Raw genomic sequence first — 17,952 nt, forward strand, 5'->3', positions numbered from 1 at the left:
TAGCCCGGGCGCATATCTCTTAGATTCCCCAACAGAATCTTCGTGGTATAAGCTAAATAGATGGCGGCATTCATGGGGATCCGGAAAGTCTAACCTTGTTTGTGGTATTCCGAGTAGGATTTCGGGAATCTAGAAAGTCTAACCTTGTCTGTGGTATTCCGAGTAAGATTCCGGTATTGAATGACTGTGACGAGCTTCAAACTCCTGAAGGCTGGGCGTCAGTGACAGACGCAAAAGAATCAAGGGATTCTATTCCAACCTGATTGAGAACCGACAGATGATTAGCCGTGCTGTGACAGAGCATTTGGACCATTTTCACTGAGAGGATGGGATGTAGCTATCAACAAGGGAGATGCCTCCAGACGATTAGCCGTGCAGTGACAGCGCATAGGACCATTTTCCCGAGAGGATTAAAAGTAGCCACTGATGATGGTAATGCCCTACATACAGCTTGCCATGGAAAGGAGTAAGAAGGATTGGATGAGAGCAATAAGAAAGTAGAGATTCGAAAGGGTTCTAGCATCTCCACACGCCTATCTAAAATTCCCACTATTGATTTACATAAGTATTTCTATCCCTTTTTATTTCTATTTATTATTAATTTTTGAAACCCATAACCATTTAATCTGCTTAACTGAGATTTACAAGGTGACCATAGCTTGCTTCATACCAACAATCTCTGTGGGATCGATCCTTACTCACGTAAGGTATTACTTGGATAACCCAGTACACTTGCTGGTTAAGTTGAATGAAGTTGTGAGCTTCTCCAACAGTGCCTGGAACTTTTTTATCACAATTTCGTCCACCATTTGGCGTAGTGACAGACACAAAAGAATCACTGGATTCTATTCCAACATGATCGAGAACCGATAGATGATTAGTTGTGCTGTGACAGAGCATTTGGACCATTTTTACTGAGAGAATTGGAGGTAGCCATTGACAATGGTGACGCTCTATGGAAGGGAGTAAGAATGATTGGAGGAAGGCAGTAGGAAAGCAGAGATTCAGAAGGGACAAAGCATCTCCATACACTTATCTGAAATTCCCACCAATGATTTATATAAGTATCTCTATCTTTATTTTTTGTTTATTTATCTTTATATTCGAAAACCATTATAACCATTTGAATCTGCCTAACTGAGATTTACAAGATGACCATAGCTTGCTTCTTACCAACAATCTCCGTGGGATCGACCCTTACTCACGTAAGGTATTACTTGGATGACCCAGTGCACTTGCTGGTTAGTTGTGCGAAGTTGTGACAAAGTGTGATTCACGTTTAGAGAGCTCCAAGTCTTTGGCGCCATTGTTGATGATCACAATTTTGTGCACCAGCAATCTCAAGAATATTACACACATATAAAAAGTAATATAAATAGAAATATTCTTAGCTTTTCTCTCTCGTACAAAACTCTCTTTCTTCTATCTATTGAGTATAAGTTACTACATATATAATACTATCAAATATATTAATTACTTTTATAGTGAGATAATTATATTAGTAAATATCAATATTAGAGTCTTCTATTTACACTTTTTATTTTATATTTATTATATCTTATTTATTTATTTTTACAACAAAAAAGATTTATATAAGTTGCTTGTTGGTTTACTCATTTTTCACACTAAATATATCTCAATTCTATTAATTCTTATCTCAAAAAAATGGCCAATAATAATTTTTTGTGGTAATTTATTCTAATGGAATTATTAAAAACGGTAAAAAGAGGGTGATATTTAAGTGTAATTCACTTTTAAAATTGTACATTTGCTGTGTTGATTTTCTAGATGCGCTTAAAATTGCCATTGAGCAATATGGGGACAATTAGTTCAAAGGTAGTTGGTAGAGTCGCATATAGCTTCCTATCGGCATTGCCTGGTGGAGGTTTTATTAACTGGACATTTCGTGTTAAAGCTGATACGTCAGTATAATGTTTGATGTACATGTTAGGCTAATGGCGCAACATATTATGGAGTAGTATGCAAATGTTCGTGACGTAGGAGGTAGTTTTGGGTCATCTTCTTCAATATCCGAAGCAATCCCGGTATTGGCAAGGTCGATTCACTTCGTTGACTCTCGAGACAGTACTGACGTAGAGTTGAGTGACTTTAATTCAGATTATGTAGCCAAAAGCGAGTCGGCTAACAAGAGTGAATCTGATTTGGAGACTCTAGCTTGTGGGGGTGCTCGGTTTCTTCTTCCTCCCTTTGTCCATTCCACAATTATTAGAAGTTTCAAACCATTATCACACTCTTAATCTGGATGCGATGTAACTAGACGACCTTTTCAATCTCGGTGACAGCGAAGATTACAATACGGATAGCGGAGTATAATCTCAAGTGGGCCACAGGTTTAAGAGTAGAGATGCTGTATTGATGGCAGTGAAGAATTACAACATTCAAAGAAATGTTGAATACAAAATTTTAGAATTTAATAGACTGAAATATCATTGTCGATGCAAGCAATTCTCTGTTGGGTGTCCATGGAGCCTTCACGTATCACTACATCAAAATCACAACTATTGGTAAGTGTTGTATACTACAATATTCTAAATTAAAGTCATGTTTATTAAAATTTGTGTTACATAATGAAAAATAAGAGTTTTATTGTAGGGGGGTGCAGAGGTTTAGAGGGTCACATACCTGCTTAGCGCCAACAATGTCTTAAGATCATGCTCAGTTGGATAGCACTTTGATTTGTTCTGTTATCCTACCAATCATATATGTTGACTTGTTTGTATTTACAAAGTGCAGTGCAACAAAACTATCATTTCAAGTCATCATATCGAAAAGAGTGGATGAAAAAGCAGAAGGCTATCGCACATATGTATGACGACTAGGAAGAGTCGTACAATAAGCTTCCTATCCTGTTACAAGCTTTGTCTGACTACCTCCCAGGACCTGTACAAGATTGTGTTGTTGTTCCATACTACAATGGAAACCTCGTTGACAGAGAGTATAGCAAGCTTGATAAGGTGTTTTGGACCTTTTTTGTGTGTATCGAAACTTTTAAGCACTGCAAGTCATTTGCGTCAGTTGATAGGACGCATTTATATGGTAAATACGGGGTGTGTTACTAATTATTGTTGCTCAAGATGGAAACAATAATATTCTGCCCATAGCATTTGCACTTGTCGAGTCGGAGTCCACCGAATCATGATAATTTTTCCTGACGAATTTGAGGGAGCACGTCACTCTGCAACATGGTATATTTCTCATAAGCTAGAATATTAGGCTTGGTTTGGTAAAACTTTTCGAAGAGGTGCTTGTTCTTTTTAAAAGTTCAATCTTCTCGTATTGTATTTGATAAATCAAAAAGTCCATGTGCTTGTGCTTGCAGCTTTTAAAAGATCGGGGTATTTTTAAAAACGAATTTGGATCCTCTAAATTTTGAATTTTTACTTTAAAGGGTAAAATATGATCTCTCACTCTTGAATGATTTCTCTCTCATATTTTCTCTTGGTCCCACCTATGAAATAAATGGTGAAAGATCACACTTTACTCTCTAAAGTGAAATTCAAACTTTAGAGAATCCAAATCCTTTAAAAACACCTAAGATAGAACTTTTCAATGTTGACTTGTACTTTTCAAAATTTAAAAGTCTAATATAACATCATATATTAACTAATTTTTAAATTTAATGTTTACATTTATGTCTATATAGTATATTTAAATTTTAAAAGCTATTTTACCGAACGCAATTGATGTTGCTTGTGTTTATTGAAAGCTATTTTTAATTTAATTTTTCAAATATAAATGTTACAACTTTTAAAAAGTCATCTTTTAAAAGTTAACTTTTATAAGCTACTTTTAAAAAGTAAAAGTTTTACTAAACTAAGCATTAGTCCATAGGAACCAGCAGAATTCTTAACCTTAACCAAGGAGGATTAGTTGCTTATATTTTCAAAGAAAACCTAATATTATGAAAAGTACAATGTGCCGAAGAAGAAGGAAGAGAACCCTCAAAACGTCGCACTTCTCCTCTTAAATACTAACCTTAAAAGGAATTCAAATTCAAACTAAAATAAAATCAATTTTAAAATAAAATAAAATTCAACTAATTAATGTTTTCCTCCACCTAAACTTTTAATATTTTCTTCCTACAAATTCTCAATTAATGATGTGGTTAGTGGGTCTAAGCTGAGCCTTTAATTAACCACACAAGTGATGAAGAATTGAAGATTTAGTGGCTTAGTTTGAGGTCCCAAGAGAATGTTCATAATCCCACGTTGCACGTGTACGTGAAGCTCAATTTCAATTTAATTCACTCCCTGTCTTACCCATGTTGAACGTGGAGAGTCCCACATTGAATGTGGCTTTAATTTTTCTCAATTCTGGCATTTGTTTTCTCTCAAGTTTTGCACGTCAAAAATCTCACATGGGACGTGAACTAGGTGTTGTGAGTATGCATGCATCATGCGTATCTCAAAATTCTCTTGTTGTGTGTACACGTGGGTTATGCATACGCATGATAGCCCATGTACTACGTTGATGTCTTCACGTCCCACGTTGAAATAGGAGTCATGCGTACGCATGAATGAGAAAATTTTGCCATTTATGCGTATGCATGGGTCATGTGTACGCATGACTTTTGTTTTGGCGTTGGATGCCAATACTCCTATGTTGCACGTTGAAGAACCTAGTGCCCCTAGGAAGGCATAATTGGTTGGCATGGCATGCTTGACCTCCTACATTGCACGTGAAGCTTGATTTCAACATAGAGAACTCTCTGTTTAGTCCAAAGAGCTTTCTGTTTGCTTTTTTATTCTTGCTCTTTGTTGCTCAAAGTGATTTCTGGCCTCCTTTTTCTTTAATTTTTACCAATTCTCTTATAAATTCATAAATATACACATACACATAGGAGTCTTCTAAATTCTCTTCACCAATTATTTTTATTGACGGCGCTAAAATTTATTAATATGATATGTTAAATGATACAACAGTATACACACAGGAGTCTTAATTGACTATTAACATGATGGGTTTATGAAATTAGTTTAAATCAAACGTAAATTGAAGGAAGAACTTGAGGCATTGAAATCTCTTAATTTGTGATTTATTTGATTTAATTTCATAAATTTATCATATTAACCGTTAATTAGGACTTTTAAATGTGTATTGTGGTGTCATTTAACATGTCAGATCTTACGCCATTAGCAATGGAAATTATGGAAGGACAAAATGACTAATTTAAAAATGTTGGAAGGACGGATTTGATTAAAAAAATTTTTTGAAAACTAATTTGAAAAATGAGTGATTTTTCAAAAATTAATTAACTAATTTGACTATTTACTCAGGAAATTAAGATATACTAACACCATTCTCTCTTTGGAGAGGTTCATTTTCGAGAATATTCAAGAATCAAGAACCATATGTTGCAGAAGTTATCAACAAATCAATTAGGAACTACAAAGAATGACCTAATTTTAATTTTTCTAATTGTTGATGGTAAAATCGAAGATGACTATAGTTTAGTTTTCTGTTTTATTACCTTCTAACTTTATTCTTTCTAACTACTCTTCTTTATTGCCTTGAATTTTTTGTCTAAAAAAAAAAATCTGCAGCTCCACAAAGAAAGAAAAATTGAACAAAGAAAAACCAAGGACGTAATTATAGGCAAAGAAAGAGAGGTTGACATAAAATAGGTCGTCAAAATTGAACTTAATGAAATTACAAATTGTATTAAGCAAAAAGTTTAACTTAAAATCACGCAAAAAGGGTTTAACGTTAAGGATGGAAAGAGTAGATATTTTTTGGCGGCTAATTGTGGAACTTCCGAACACGGGAAGAAGAAAAACGAGTAAAGGATGATAAAAGCCAAAGCGGGCGTTTGAGTTTGGAGGAGTTCGTGTGTGTCTCGTGTTTGTTTCGTCCGCGTCAAAATTCTCTTCCCGTCACTCTTTCGCTATGAAAATGATAAAATAAAAATAAATAAAAAATTGGAAAAAATAAGTAGAAGTATATAAGCATTTTCATGTTTTACCGTTTCCGCTACTTACGTCAACTAATTCTTTTCATTCTCTACTATATTTAAGCAATTAATCTTATGTTTTATAATCCACTCAATTAATTTTTAAATTTTAAAAGATTACGATCACCATCTTCTTCTCCTTTCTTATCGCACACTAAATTCATTGACTATATTTATATTTATGTCTATGTTTATTCCTCCTAATCCTAATTATTGCGACTATAAAATATTTTCGTCAAACAACTATTGCTACTTCTTTTTTTTTTCTTTTCTTTTCTTTTGTTCTCTTCCGTTTACTTTTTATTTTGAATTGTTCATGCGTAACACATAGAACGACATAGCCCTCTGCAGAGAATTCTCTGCGTTTTCAACGCCAGAATATGAAGTCACCTTCATCTTCTTCTTCTCCTTCTTCTTCTCGGGTATATATAATATATATACATGTTATCATCGCTATTGCTTGCTTTTCTCTCCTTTTTTTCTTTTTAATTGAATTTTTATTTTCAGAAACCGTAGCCTCTTCTTTTTTGCTTCCAATTTTGATATCAATTTCGCAGGGTTACATTATACCTTGTTATTCAAATTACGCTTTTATTCATCACCTTGATACGCAAATCACTCTTTGATTAGGATATGTTCCAATTCAATGTTTTTATATCCATATAGGTGATATCGATTACTTGCTTAAACACTTCATGTCATGCAGTTGAACTAGTTTTGTTTTCACGTCAACAATGCTTAACTTTCTTTTTCCCTTTCAATTCGATTCAATTTCAGAGTTAGTGTGTTATTATTGTCTTCAATCTAATAGCATTGTTATCTTTTGCATTGAATCAGGCTGTTTTGGTTGCTGATTCCAAGAGTAAAAGAAGCTATTGTTGTTCTTATACCCTATTTCCAGCAGCTTGTTTGATATGTCTTGGCCTGTTCTTCGCTTTTTCGTCCTTCTCGCAAGGCAACAGAGAGGTATGAACAAATAGAAGCATCATAACATAGGATGAAAAATTGAACAGATTCTCTGCATTGATGACGATCTATCTATAATCTAAGATCACAGAAAAGATGGTAGAATTTTGGCTTAGATGGTACGGACATTTTTAGTGAAGCCTTGTCGAGGGTTACATTAGGGTTGAAAGTGAATCAGATGATGGAATTAGAAGGTATTCGTAGCTAGAGGTAGCGAGAGACTTAAGAAAATATGGAAATTATTGGAAGATTTAAATATAAACAGTTCAAACACAGATAAAATTTATGAATAGGCACTATGGTGTCTTCTGATCATTGTAGTTGATCGGCAAGTAGGACAAGGCTTAGTTGTTGTGTTATCGACCATGGTAACAAAATCAGTGTTTTAAAGTGTGCCCTGTATTTAAGTTGGAGGGTATTTGATTATAGTTCAAGCAACCAGTTTTGAATTTGCCTTTTGTTTAAGTACTGTTTGTTTTCCCACCAATCGTAAAATGATCCTCTACGTGTCATACTACAGAAACTAACAAGCTGGAGTGTGAACACTCAGAATCAAAATGTGGACAGTCTGACTCAGAAAATGGAAACTGATATAGTTAAGGATAAATGCAAGGTTCATTCTCTTACCGTGCCTTCATTCTTAATCCACTAAGTTGTACATAATATTTAACTGATTAATTGTTTTTTTCCCTGGACGAGTCATATTCATTGTTCTATTATTCTAGATGTTCAAAACTTTGGTGCTTATATTTGTTTATCTTGTTTAGTAGAACCAGTGCAGGCCTAGGGGAAGCGAGGCATTACCTGCTGGTATAGTGTCCAGTACTTCCAGCTTTGAAACGCGACCTCTATGGGATATTCCTGCCGTAAGGAAGAAGCATCATCAGCGCAGACAAGTTGTAAGTTTCAGTCAGTCATGAATAACTGAATACTTGAATTCCGTGCGTTAATAGGGTATTGCAGTTTCTCCAATGCCCATCGGTTTTAGGGGAACATCATGTTATAAGTGATGTGATTGATGTGTTTCTGAATGTACAGCCTCACGATGATACTATCCTTGATTTGAAAATGTAAAGATGTAAAATGCAATTAGGTTTTACAGACATCCAATATATTTTATTGCCAAATTTATACCATGATCATCTAAATGAGTGAATATGATAAGATAAAATTTTTACAGTACATTAAAATTAAACTCTTTAATAAATGTGCTCATATACGTGGCCAAGATACTTAGGCAAGTGTCCAGAATTAAAATTGAAATAATTTTGGAGACACCCTGCTCTGTTTGAGTTGGGGCAAGATCACCACCATATCCTGATATGGGAGCATTTGGACTTTAGATATCTTTTAAAAGTTTGTCCTCTCCTTGTAGATGCATTTTTATTCTTTATTGTTTGTGTTTGAAGTTATTGGTATAGCTTACATAATCTTTTTAATTGACACTTCAATGACATGAAACACGTATCATGATATAATAGTCTTAGTTACTTTTCATTTCTTTATAGTATGCCTGACTTTCTTATACTTTATCAGAATGAGGTAAACATGACGAGAAACTTGTTTGCGATGGCAGTGGGGATAAAGCAGAAGGATCTTGTGGACAAAATGGTTGAAAAGGTACCAGTCTGATATAGTTTTCTCATTACTAATAATCCAAGTTGATCCATGTGTTGTGATCCTCCTTCTACTCCAAATTTCAGTTTGTAGCAGCTAATTTTACTATGATGCTCTTTCACTATGATGGTATTGTCGACGATTGGAAGGAATTCGACTGGAATGATCATGTCATTCATGTGGCAGTACTCAATCAAGGCAAATGGTCGGTATCCTCACATTTCATTCCCTTCCCATATTTCATTTTTCTTCAGCGAGTCTTACCTGAACATGTTTCCAATGATTAGGTGGTTCGCAAAGCGGTTCTTACACCCTGATATGGTTGAAGAATATGATTACATTTTCCTTTGGGATGAGGACCTTGGAGTTGAAGAGTTCCACCCAGATAAGTATGTTGAAAACCCTTTCTGATTTCTGGAAATTAGAAAAAATACAGTTTGATGCTCTTGGATTGTTTAATTAAAATTAAAATTGGGGGAGCTTACTTCTGCTTTTTTTTTAAAAAAAAATGGGCACTCCTATAATGGCACAAAATCTTAATGATTCTCAAATGATTTTTCAGTTATATATCTATCATTAAAAGTGAAGGGCTGGAGATTTCACAACCAGCTCTTGATCCTCAACTTTCTGAAGTTCATCATCAGATAACTGTACGTAGTAAACGGACGATCGTACACAGGTTCTCATTTATATGCTTTTTTGTTTCTTTTTTGTCAGCTATGATATTTTCTAATTTCGCGGAACATATGTTCTTAGAAAGAACATAACTAGCAAAAATATTTTCACTATTCTCAAGATTTCTGCCTCCCCATTATATCATAAGTTAGACCATTACTACAAATAAGCAATTTGTATTACAAATATTGAATGGAAAGCCACTTTGGTTCGAATAAAGTATTATAAGCAAATCCAATTCTTGATACACTTTTCTGGGTGTTCTATTTCCTCATGCATATATATGACATCAAGATTTGCTTATGCTTTTGAAGTTTAGTACTTAAAAGGTAGTTACCAAATTGCAATCATACATTTAATCTGAGAATGAGAAGATGAATTTATTAGAGAACATTAAATAGAAGAAACGCATAGCTTAACAAAAAGCTTTTGAGGATGCATATACTCACAATCATGTTCTTACATACTTTTGGTTGTTGTGCTTGCAGAAGGACATACAAAACTGGAGGTTGTGATTTGAGCAGCACTGCTCCTCCTTGTACCGGGTAAAGTTTCGGTAATATGTAATTCAATTGGCTTTCTCTTTACTTTCCTAGACTTGAAGAAAGATTATCTATTTTTTTCAGGTGGATTGAAATGATGGCTCCTGTTTTCTCAAGAGCTGCATGGCGTTGCGTTTGGTATATGATCCAGGTGCACTATTCTGTTCTCTTAGCCTCATTTTGTAATTGTGTTAGGACAATGTTAGGACAAATACGTAAAAATACTGAGAGATATGAACTTGTTTGGAGAAACAGGCTAAATGCCTTTTTCCTGAGATAACATTTGTCTTATTTTCCGTTCATACAAAATTTAATAGTGAGGATATAATTTTTTTTGAGATCTACATGTAAATGGTCTCTCTGTAGACACGATACATGACAGAACTCAATGGCGTCGTTTGATTCATGTAGCCGATCCCACCTAGTGGGATAAGGCTTTGTTGTTGTTGTTGTTTGTAGTGAGAATATAGATTTTTTGTCCTTTCGTCTCAGTGCTTCTATATGTATATATAGGCATTACTTGAAGAATTGCTTTGCAAAATGGTTACATATTCATTCAACTTTTGTTGTTTATGTTACAGAACGACTTGATCCATGCATGGGGTCTTGATATGCAGCTCGGATATTGTGCTCAGGCATGTTATGCTTATTGTTTTTTGGATTCTTCAATTCTATTATTTCCATTTTTTCTATATTCTCTTATTTTTTAATCTTTAATTTCTAGTTCAATGTGACTTTGTTTCTTGTATATAGGGTGACCGAACGAAAAATGTTGGTGTTGTGGATGCTGAATACATAATTCACTACAATCGTCCTACCCTTGGAGGAGCAGACAAGCCAAACGTAACGAAATTTAGCATTTGATTGATGCTGAATAGCATAGAAATTCTTAATTAAGTTTTAAAAAAAAATTATATTTTCATATCATCTACTTTAATTGTATTCTGTCACTTGTTCTATCTGCCTTGAAACTGAGACGACTACTCTGTTATTCACAGGATTCTTCTCAACCTCAAGAACAGGATCATAGACTTGATGTAAGTTACTATCTTATTAATTGCTTGTCAATTAATGCAATAAAATGAATCGTTTAACATAAAGTTCAAAACTTTAAAGTTTCTAACATATTTACTTGTCACCTTTAATCTATATAGATATCTCTAGCTAATTATATAACTATCTTTTGATCTCTACTTGTCGTATGGAATTTGTTTTCTCAAGTCCATGAACATATTTTCTATAGTGCTAAAAAAGATATATTATCAAAGGAAAAAGCAGTTAAGTCACAATGAAAACCACTATCTCCATGTTAATTCCTTCCCCTTGTCTCATATATTGCATTTTTTGTTTGAAATACTTATTACTACATTCAGTTATTTTAATTAATTTCCACATTTGTAGAGTATCTGTCAGTTCATCACTAATATATCATAATTACTTTGGGATCAAGCAAGGCCTATACACATAGCATTATTATATTTAAGATTCTAGTATACGATTAATTTTCTGTTATTAGTGTACAGTGTGTTGCCATTGTCTTAGTCATTTTTGAATTATTTTTATTGGATTTTTATTTTTACTAACATATTGGAGGCTGTGCAGGTGAGAAGACAGTCTTTCAGGGAATTAGATCTCTTTCAAAAACGTTGGAAAAAGGCAGTTGAAGAGGATCCATGTTGGGTTGATCCATTTCATTAGCCAGTGATGCAATCAAAGTGGCACTAAAAATTTTTATGTAAATTCTGCACATAAAAAAAGACACGCCATTCATGTAAAGAGAAGAAAATTCAATTGGATACAGGTAAATTAAAGTGTTCATAGTGAGAATTCCTAGAGGAATCTCTCTGGTAATTTGATCTTAAATTATAATTTAAGCTAGGTGCATTATATGGGATATTTAGTTCGTTCCATTTTTAATCAGCGTTTTTTAAGATGAAATAAATAATAAGGGAAGGCACCCAATGATGATGGGTAAGAAGTTTGGAATATTGATGAAGTCCTTGAGGAAACATCTTTTGAATTTTAATTTCAGAAAAGGAATAGATGGATTCATGATCTTTATTATCTTAGTTTTATTTTATTGATTTTGTTTACGTTTCGATTCCCAAACCTTTTTTTATTGCCTTGTCGTATGGTTATATTAAGCCTCCTTCCTTGTAGATTCTCTTTCTATTCATTGTCATGCAACGTGTTTACTTGTTACTCTTCTCTATATGGTAACCAAAAGATTTGTCAAAAAATAGGAAAAAAAAATAAAATTCAAAGGGTCTCTTTTAATGACATTTTTATCCTATTTTCCATTTTTTTTAAAGTGAGAAATTGGTTCAGGTACAAAATCATTATTATTATTATTATCGAATAATAACTAGGCATAACACATTAATTACGATTATTCAATAAAAAAAAAAAGAAAAATAACATAAATGCTTGCATTCTCTTATAGATTATCTCCAAGAATTGAATGCTTGCATTTTAATTAATTCTCGTTTTCAGACAATACTTTTGGCTGAATAGTGAAAACTTTGATAAATGTATTTTATGTATAAATATTATTTTTTAGATAAATATTTTGAAATGTGGAGTAAAAAAAATAAAAAAATCATGTTATTTCAAATGCTATATACCTTATATTTTTTTATTTATTTTCACTATGATACTTTTTTTAATGAATTTTTGTATATACAAAATAAAATTTAAATTTTAACATTTTTTAAATAGACGAATAAACTAATATTTTAATAATTAAATTGGTTATTTTCACCACAGTACTACACCAATATTACTAGTATCTAATAGATTCTTGACCTGTCATTATTCAGCTTCATGGCATACCAGAGATATTATAGAATAGCAGCAAGAAGATTGCACGCATGACCGTCTGTTCCCTCCAACACAGCATTGGCAAGCTGAACAAACTTGATAGCCTCCAAATATTTTTCTACTCATCACCATCTCTTTCATCTTCATCATCTTATTTGTATTCATTTGCATGGGAACGAATTCCTCCCCGTTTGCCTCCTAGATCATCATCATCAAACTAATTAAAGTTTGAGACACTTTAGTACACTCTAGGACGTGTTTGGTTTGTGATTTTTTTTTCATTTTCGATGTTTTTTTTTGTTTTTAAGATTTTGTATTTTATGTAAGAAAAGAAAAAAAAAAAGCTTTTAATTTTTTTTTTATTGTTTCTACATTCGTTTTTACAAAATTTTAAAAACCAGAATACATGCAAAACGAAAATAGAAAATGTTTCCACTAATAAAATAGAGGTTTAATTACTTTGTTGATTAAACCTATAGTTTTGCGAAGCTTTTAATTAAATTCTTATACTTTTTTTCTTTTTAATTGAGTTCTTACATCAAAATTTTTTTTAATTGAGTTTCTACGTTTTTTTCTCTTTTATTTGGGTATCTGCACTAATTTTTCTTTTACTTGAGTTCTTATATAATTAAGCCAATTATTGCTAAAAGTGATCTAATTCAAAAAAAAAAAATTGATGCAGAAATCCAATTAAAAAAAAATATAGAGACTTAATTGAAAATTTTACAAAACTATAAGCATTAACAGATTAATTATAACATATACTACCTCTTTCACAAAATCTGTGAGTTAAAGTTATTTGCATATTAGTCGAGTAAAGAAAAATTGAAAAATTATATTTTTTAACTAAAAGACTCTGAACTTATGTATTAATATGAAATTTTTATTGCTAACTGCTAAGTGAGTTTAGTATAATATTGTACTTATGGAAGGCAAATCTAAAATAAATACATGCATTAAATGTTAACTTGAAATATAAAACAAATTATATATATAATATTCAACATGCAGAAGTACTTAGTATTCACTTAAGGATAGTAGAGACAATAAGACTCACATTGACATAGGTTGAGAATATGATCAAGAAAAAAATGAGGACACGAGCATGAGCAGCAGAAGCAAGAAGCATGTTGTTATATATGATTCTTTGATTATTTGGTTTGGTAATTAATTAGTACTTACTCATAAAGATATATATAGCCACCTAACTTTGCATACTTTTAGTTGGAAGAGTGGAGATGATGATGAAGGTCTAAATTAAAGGAAAAATGTTTCCTTTGAAATAAGAGTTCTTCTCGATAGAATGACTACTCTAATCTTGTCTCTATTCTTTTCTTTGCACTCTATAGCTGCCCTCTTAGTTACTCAAATTTTTAATAAATAAATATAATTAACACAACTAAAAGTATATTAATTTAAAAATATTTTTTTCATTTCGATGTTTTAGTAATATTACATGAGTAATACATTTATTATTAATATTAGTGCTTAGTTAAGTATCTAATATCCGTCAAATTATATTTTTATTATACTTTTTTATATAATACAAAAAAATAACTCAATAACTAAAAAATCTATAAAGAGTATAACTTAAATGAATTAATTTAAAATTTTTATTTTTTTTTGGTGTCTGAATTTTCACTAAAATTATGTGAGAGAAGGATAAAAAGCTTATGAGAAAAATAAAAATTCAAATCAAATAACCACCATTCTCTTTATATGTAGGTATAGATAAAATAATATTTTTTTCTATTAAACAAAGATTCAATTAATTTTTTGATATTTAATTACAAAGTTGACATTTTATAATACTATGGAAAATTTTTTTGACAAAAATAATATTAAATTAAATTAAACAAAATAATAAAAATAAATAAATAATATATATTATAAAAAATATTAAATACTAATAATCTCATTTATATTTAAAAAGTTATGCTTAGTTTTAGGTAATTAAATAATTAAATTATTATTAGTTATTATTTGTTTTAAATTTATATAATACAATAATTTTTATCATTGTATTAATATTTAATAATATAAATCTTTCTTATACATTAATTTTTTTTGAAGCGTGAGAGCAAATAAATTATTATAACGGGACAATTATCTATTTACATATTTATTATTTATTTTTTAAAAACTCATGGGACAATTCTCCTCACAATAAAATAAGTAGATCTGTCCATATATGGTAGTGTTTATATCTTGGTCTAAAACATAAAACCAGACCCAATATGGATAAAGGACCCAACTTTAGAAGATGGCCTCTATCGCATATCTGACCTCTTTTAAGAGGTCGTACACTAGCAGAGGGGTCCAGCTCTACTTGTCCAAACAAGTAACTGTCTCCGAATATCCCTCCGCTACATCTAGAAGAGAGATTCTAATAGACTCCCAAGATAAAGAGAGCAGTTATCCATCAATAAAGATTGAACTACTCCAACAAAGGTGGTTACTGACTCTACTATAAATACACTGACACCTCTCAGGTATAGCACATGTTCTAATCTACTAAAAACCTGCCTAAAGCCCTTCCTAACTTAAGCATCAGAGTCTCTTGCAGGTATACCACCACCCACCTCCTCACGAAAAATTCGGACAGGCAGCACCTCAGTACCATCAAGTTGGACACTCCCATACAAAGGGATATGGACCTCACGTTCAGGCCCAAATCAATGTTTTAGGTAACCCTCGGAACATTAGCACCGTTGTCGGAGACCTAGAATTCACCTTCTGATAATGGTAGACTACCAGCATGAAGACATCCACAGGACTTCTGAATCTAAAGCTGAGTCCTAACCTGAGGGCAATGCCCTTATATTGCCTCTACCATACCAAATGCATGAACCCCATGAAGAAGGGCCATCAGGAAATCCACATACCAGGAGGGTCCATTCCGAAATCCACCATCCTGAAAATGAGGAGCTCCTCATACAACTGAGATCCTGGACCTAGTTTATGGCTAGGGAAATCGATTGAAATAGCTCGAACACGAGACTGAATGACAAGGAGAAGCAGAACGAGAGCTAGAGAGAGAAGCAAGACGACAGAGGGAGCTAGAAGAAAAGCTTCGAAAGCTGGAAGTTGACCTTCGAAACCGGACTAACAGGTTGGATAAGAAAGAAAGCCCCTTAGGCCGAGAAGATCCGTTCACAGAAGAGATCATAAGGGCTAAGGTTCCCAGAAATTTTAAAACACTCGATATGAATTTCTATGATGGGATAACCAACCCAAGGCACCACATCAACAACTTCAAAAGCAGAATATACCTGATTGACATTTCAGACGCCACCCGTTGTAAAGCCTTCCTGACTGCTTTAACAAAGGCGGCCATGAAGTGGTTTGACAACCTGCCACCCAGATCAATAACTAGCTTTGACGACCTGGCTAGAAAGTTTTTAACCAGGTTCTCTATCCAAAAGGATAAAACCAAGCATGCCCCGAGTTTGCTAGGAGTAAAGCAAGAGGTCGGAGAATCTCTCTGGGATTACATGAAAAAGTTTAACAAGGCATGCCTGAAAATTCAGAATCTACTCCACCGAAGCTGTGATAATAGGATTGGTCAATGGACTCAGAGAAGGACCATTCTCCCAGTCAATATCCAAAAGAAACCCAACTTCTCTGAATGAAGTTCAAGAAATGACAGAAAAATATATCAACATGGAGGAAAATTTCTGACTCGAGAAACCTCTCTTGCAGTCAAACCTGCCCTACCAACCTCGGAATAAAGAAAAGGAAACCAAAAAGAAAGTGGAGAAAAATATAGAGAAGTCTCGAAAGTACCACAACTACACCCCTCTAAGGTTTTTCCTGGTGGATGTTTACAGAGAGATATGCCACACAGAGAAGGTTCCACCTCCTCGCTGGATCAAATACAAGAAGGTCGGAAGTCGGACAGAATACTGTGAGTACCATAAGCTCTATGGACATTCCACCATCGAATGTTACAATTTGAAGAATGTCATAGAAAAGCTAGCCAGAAAAGGTTGGCTAGACCGATACTTGGCTGATAAATCGGGCGACCCGAGGAAAAAAAGATAAGATAAGGAAGGAGGATGACAAGAATGTCCACCTCAAACCTCGAAACGACATATACACATGATCAATGGAGGATTTGCTCGAGGAGGGATATCAAAATCATTATGGGAAAGACATCTCAAGGAGGTGTATCAAGTCGTGGAAGATAGTCAACCGCCCGACTGATAAACAATTATTTTATGATTTATATTGTGTTTAATTGAATGATTTTATCAAGTCTTTCACCCACTTATTCATATGATTAGCATCCCAAAATTGTTCTATGATTGAAAACTTGCTTCTTAAAGCTTTAAATTGTGTATTTTAATTTCTCTTTTATACCATTCGATGCCGTGATCTGTGTGTTAAGTGTTTCAGGCTTCATAGGGCAGAAATGGCTTAGAGAATGGAGAGGAAGCTTGCAAAAATGGAAGGAACACAAGAAATTAAGGAGATGACTAGCGAGAAGCGACGCGGACGCATGGCTCACGCGACTGTGCGAAATGGAGGAAATCGCAGTGACGTGCTCGCGTGCCTGATGCAAACGCGTGGATTGGAAGCTGCACAAGTGACGCGAACGCGTGAACGACGCATACACGTGGCAAGGAAAAACGCTGAATGACGCGCACGCGTGGACGACGCGTACGCGTGACATGCGCGATCTGCAGAATTAATAGAAAATGCTGGGGGCGATTTCGGGCCGCATCTTGACCCAGATTTCGGCCCAGAAACACAGATTAAAGTCAGGGAACATGCAGAGACTCAACATATCAGATTATACACAAAATTTTAGGTTAAGATTAGGATTCCTCTTAAAGGAATTAGGATTTCATCTTCTTCAATCACAGGTTCAATGTTCCTTTTATTTATTTTTCCAATTTAATCTATAAACTTTTCCATGTTAGATTTGAATATTCTAATTAATATAATTTGAGGTGTTTCAGTTATAAGATTGTTTTATTTATGCCATGGATGCTTTCGATTTATCCAAATTATTTTCATTCGAGTAGATTTTTTTTCTTTTGGTTTTGGTTAATTAATTGGTAACACTTGAGTTATCAAACTCAGCAGTGGTTGAAATTGGCAATTGCTGATTGAATTGGATTGCTCTAAAGTTGATTAGGACTTGAGGATTAATTTAATTAGTCCACTTAACTTTCCTTTATTTAATAAGGGATAACTAAGCGGGATTAAAACCCAATTTCATCACACCTGATAAGGATAACTAGGATAGAAATTCCAATTCTCATACCTTGCCAAGAGTTTTCTTAATTATTAATTTATTTTTCTTGCTATTTAAATTACTTGTTCTCTATTTCAAAAACCCAAAAATATATCTTT

At 33.4% G+C, this 17,952-nt stretch overlaps 1 protein-coding gene across 1 annotated transcript; it reads left to right on the plus strand.

Annotated features, from left to right (window-relative positions):
* Positions 1-6,176: 6,176 nt before the first annotated feature.
* On the plus strand, positions 6,177-11,835 carry LOC107465900 (uncharacterized). The gene is made up of 14 exons (XM_016084887.3): positions 6,177-6,393; positions 6,809-6,937; positions 7,458-7,550; positions 7,708-7,836; positions 8,474-8,557; positions 8,641-8,759; positions 8,842-8,943; positions 9,117-9,233; positions 9,718-9,774; positions 9,856-9,922; positions 10,353-10,406; positions 10,525-10,614; positions 10,770-10,808; positions 11,374-11,835. Exons 1-14 carry the CDS (start codon positions 6,352-6,354, stop codon positions 11,467-11,469), a joined length of 1,218 nt encoding a protein of 405 aa, XP_015940373.1. The 5' UTR covers positions 6,177-6,351; the 3' UTR covers positions 11,470-11,835.
* Positions 11,836-17,952: the final 6,117 nt, after the last annotated feature.

The sequence above is a fragment of the Arachis duranensis genome, chromosome 9, assembly GCF_000817695.3.
Source record: "Arachis duranensis cultivar V14167 chromosome 9, aradu.V14167.gnm2.J7QH, whole genome shotgun sequence".
NCBI lineage: Eukaryota > Viridiplantae > Streptophyta > Magnoliopsida > Fabales > Fabaceae > Arachis > Arachis duranensis.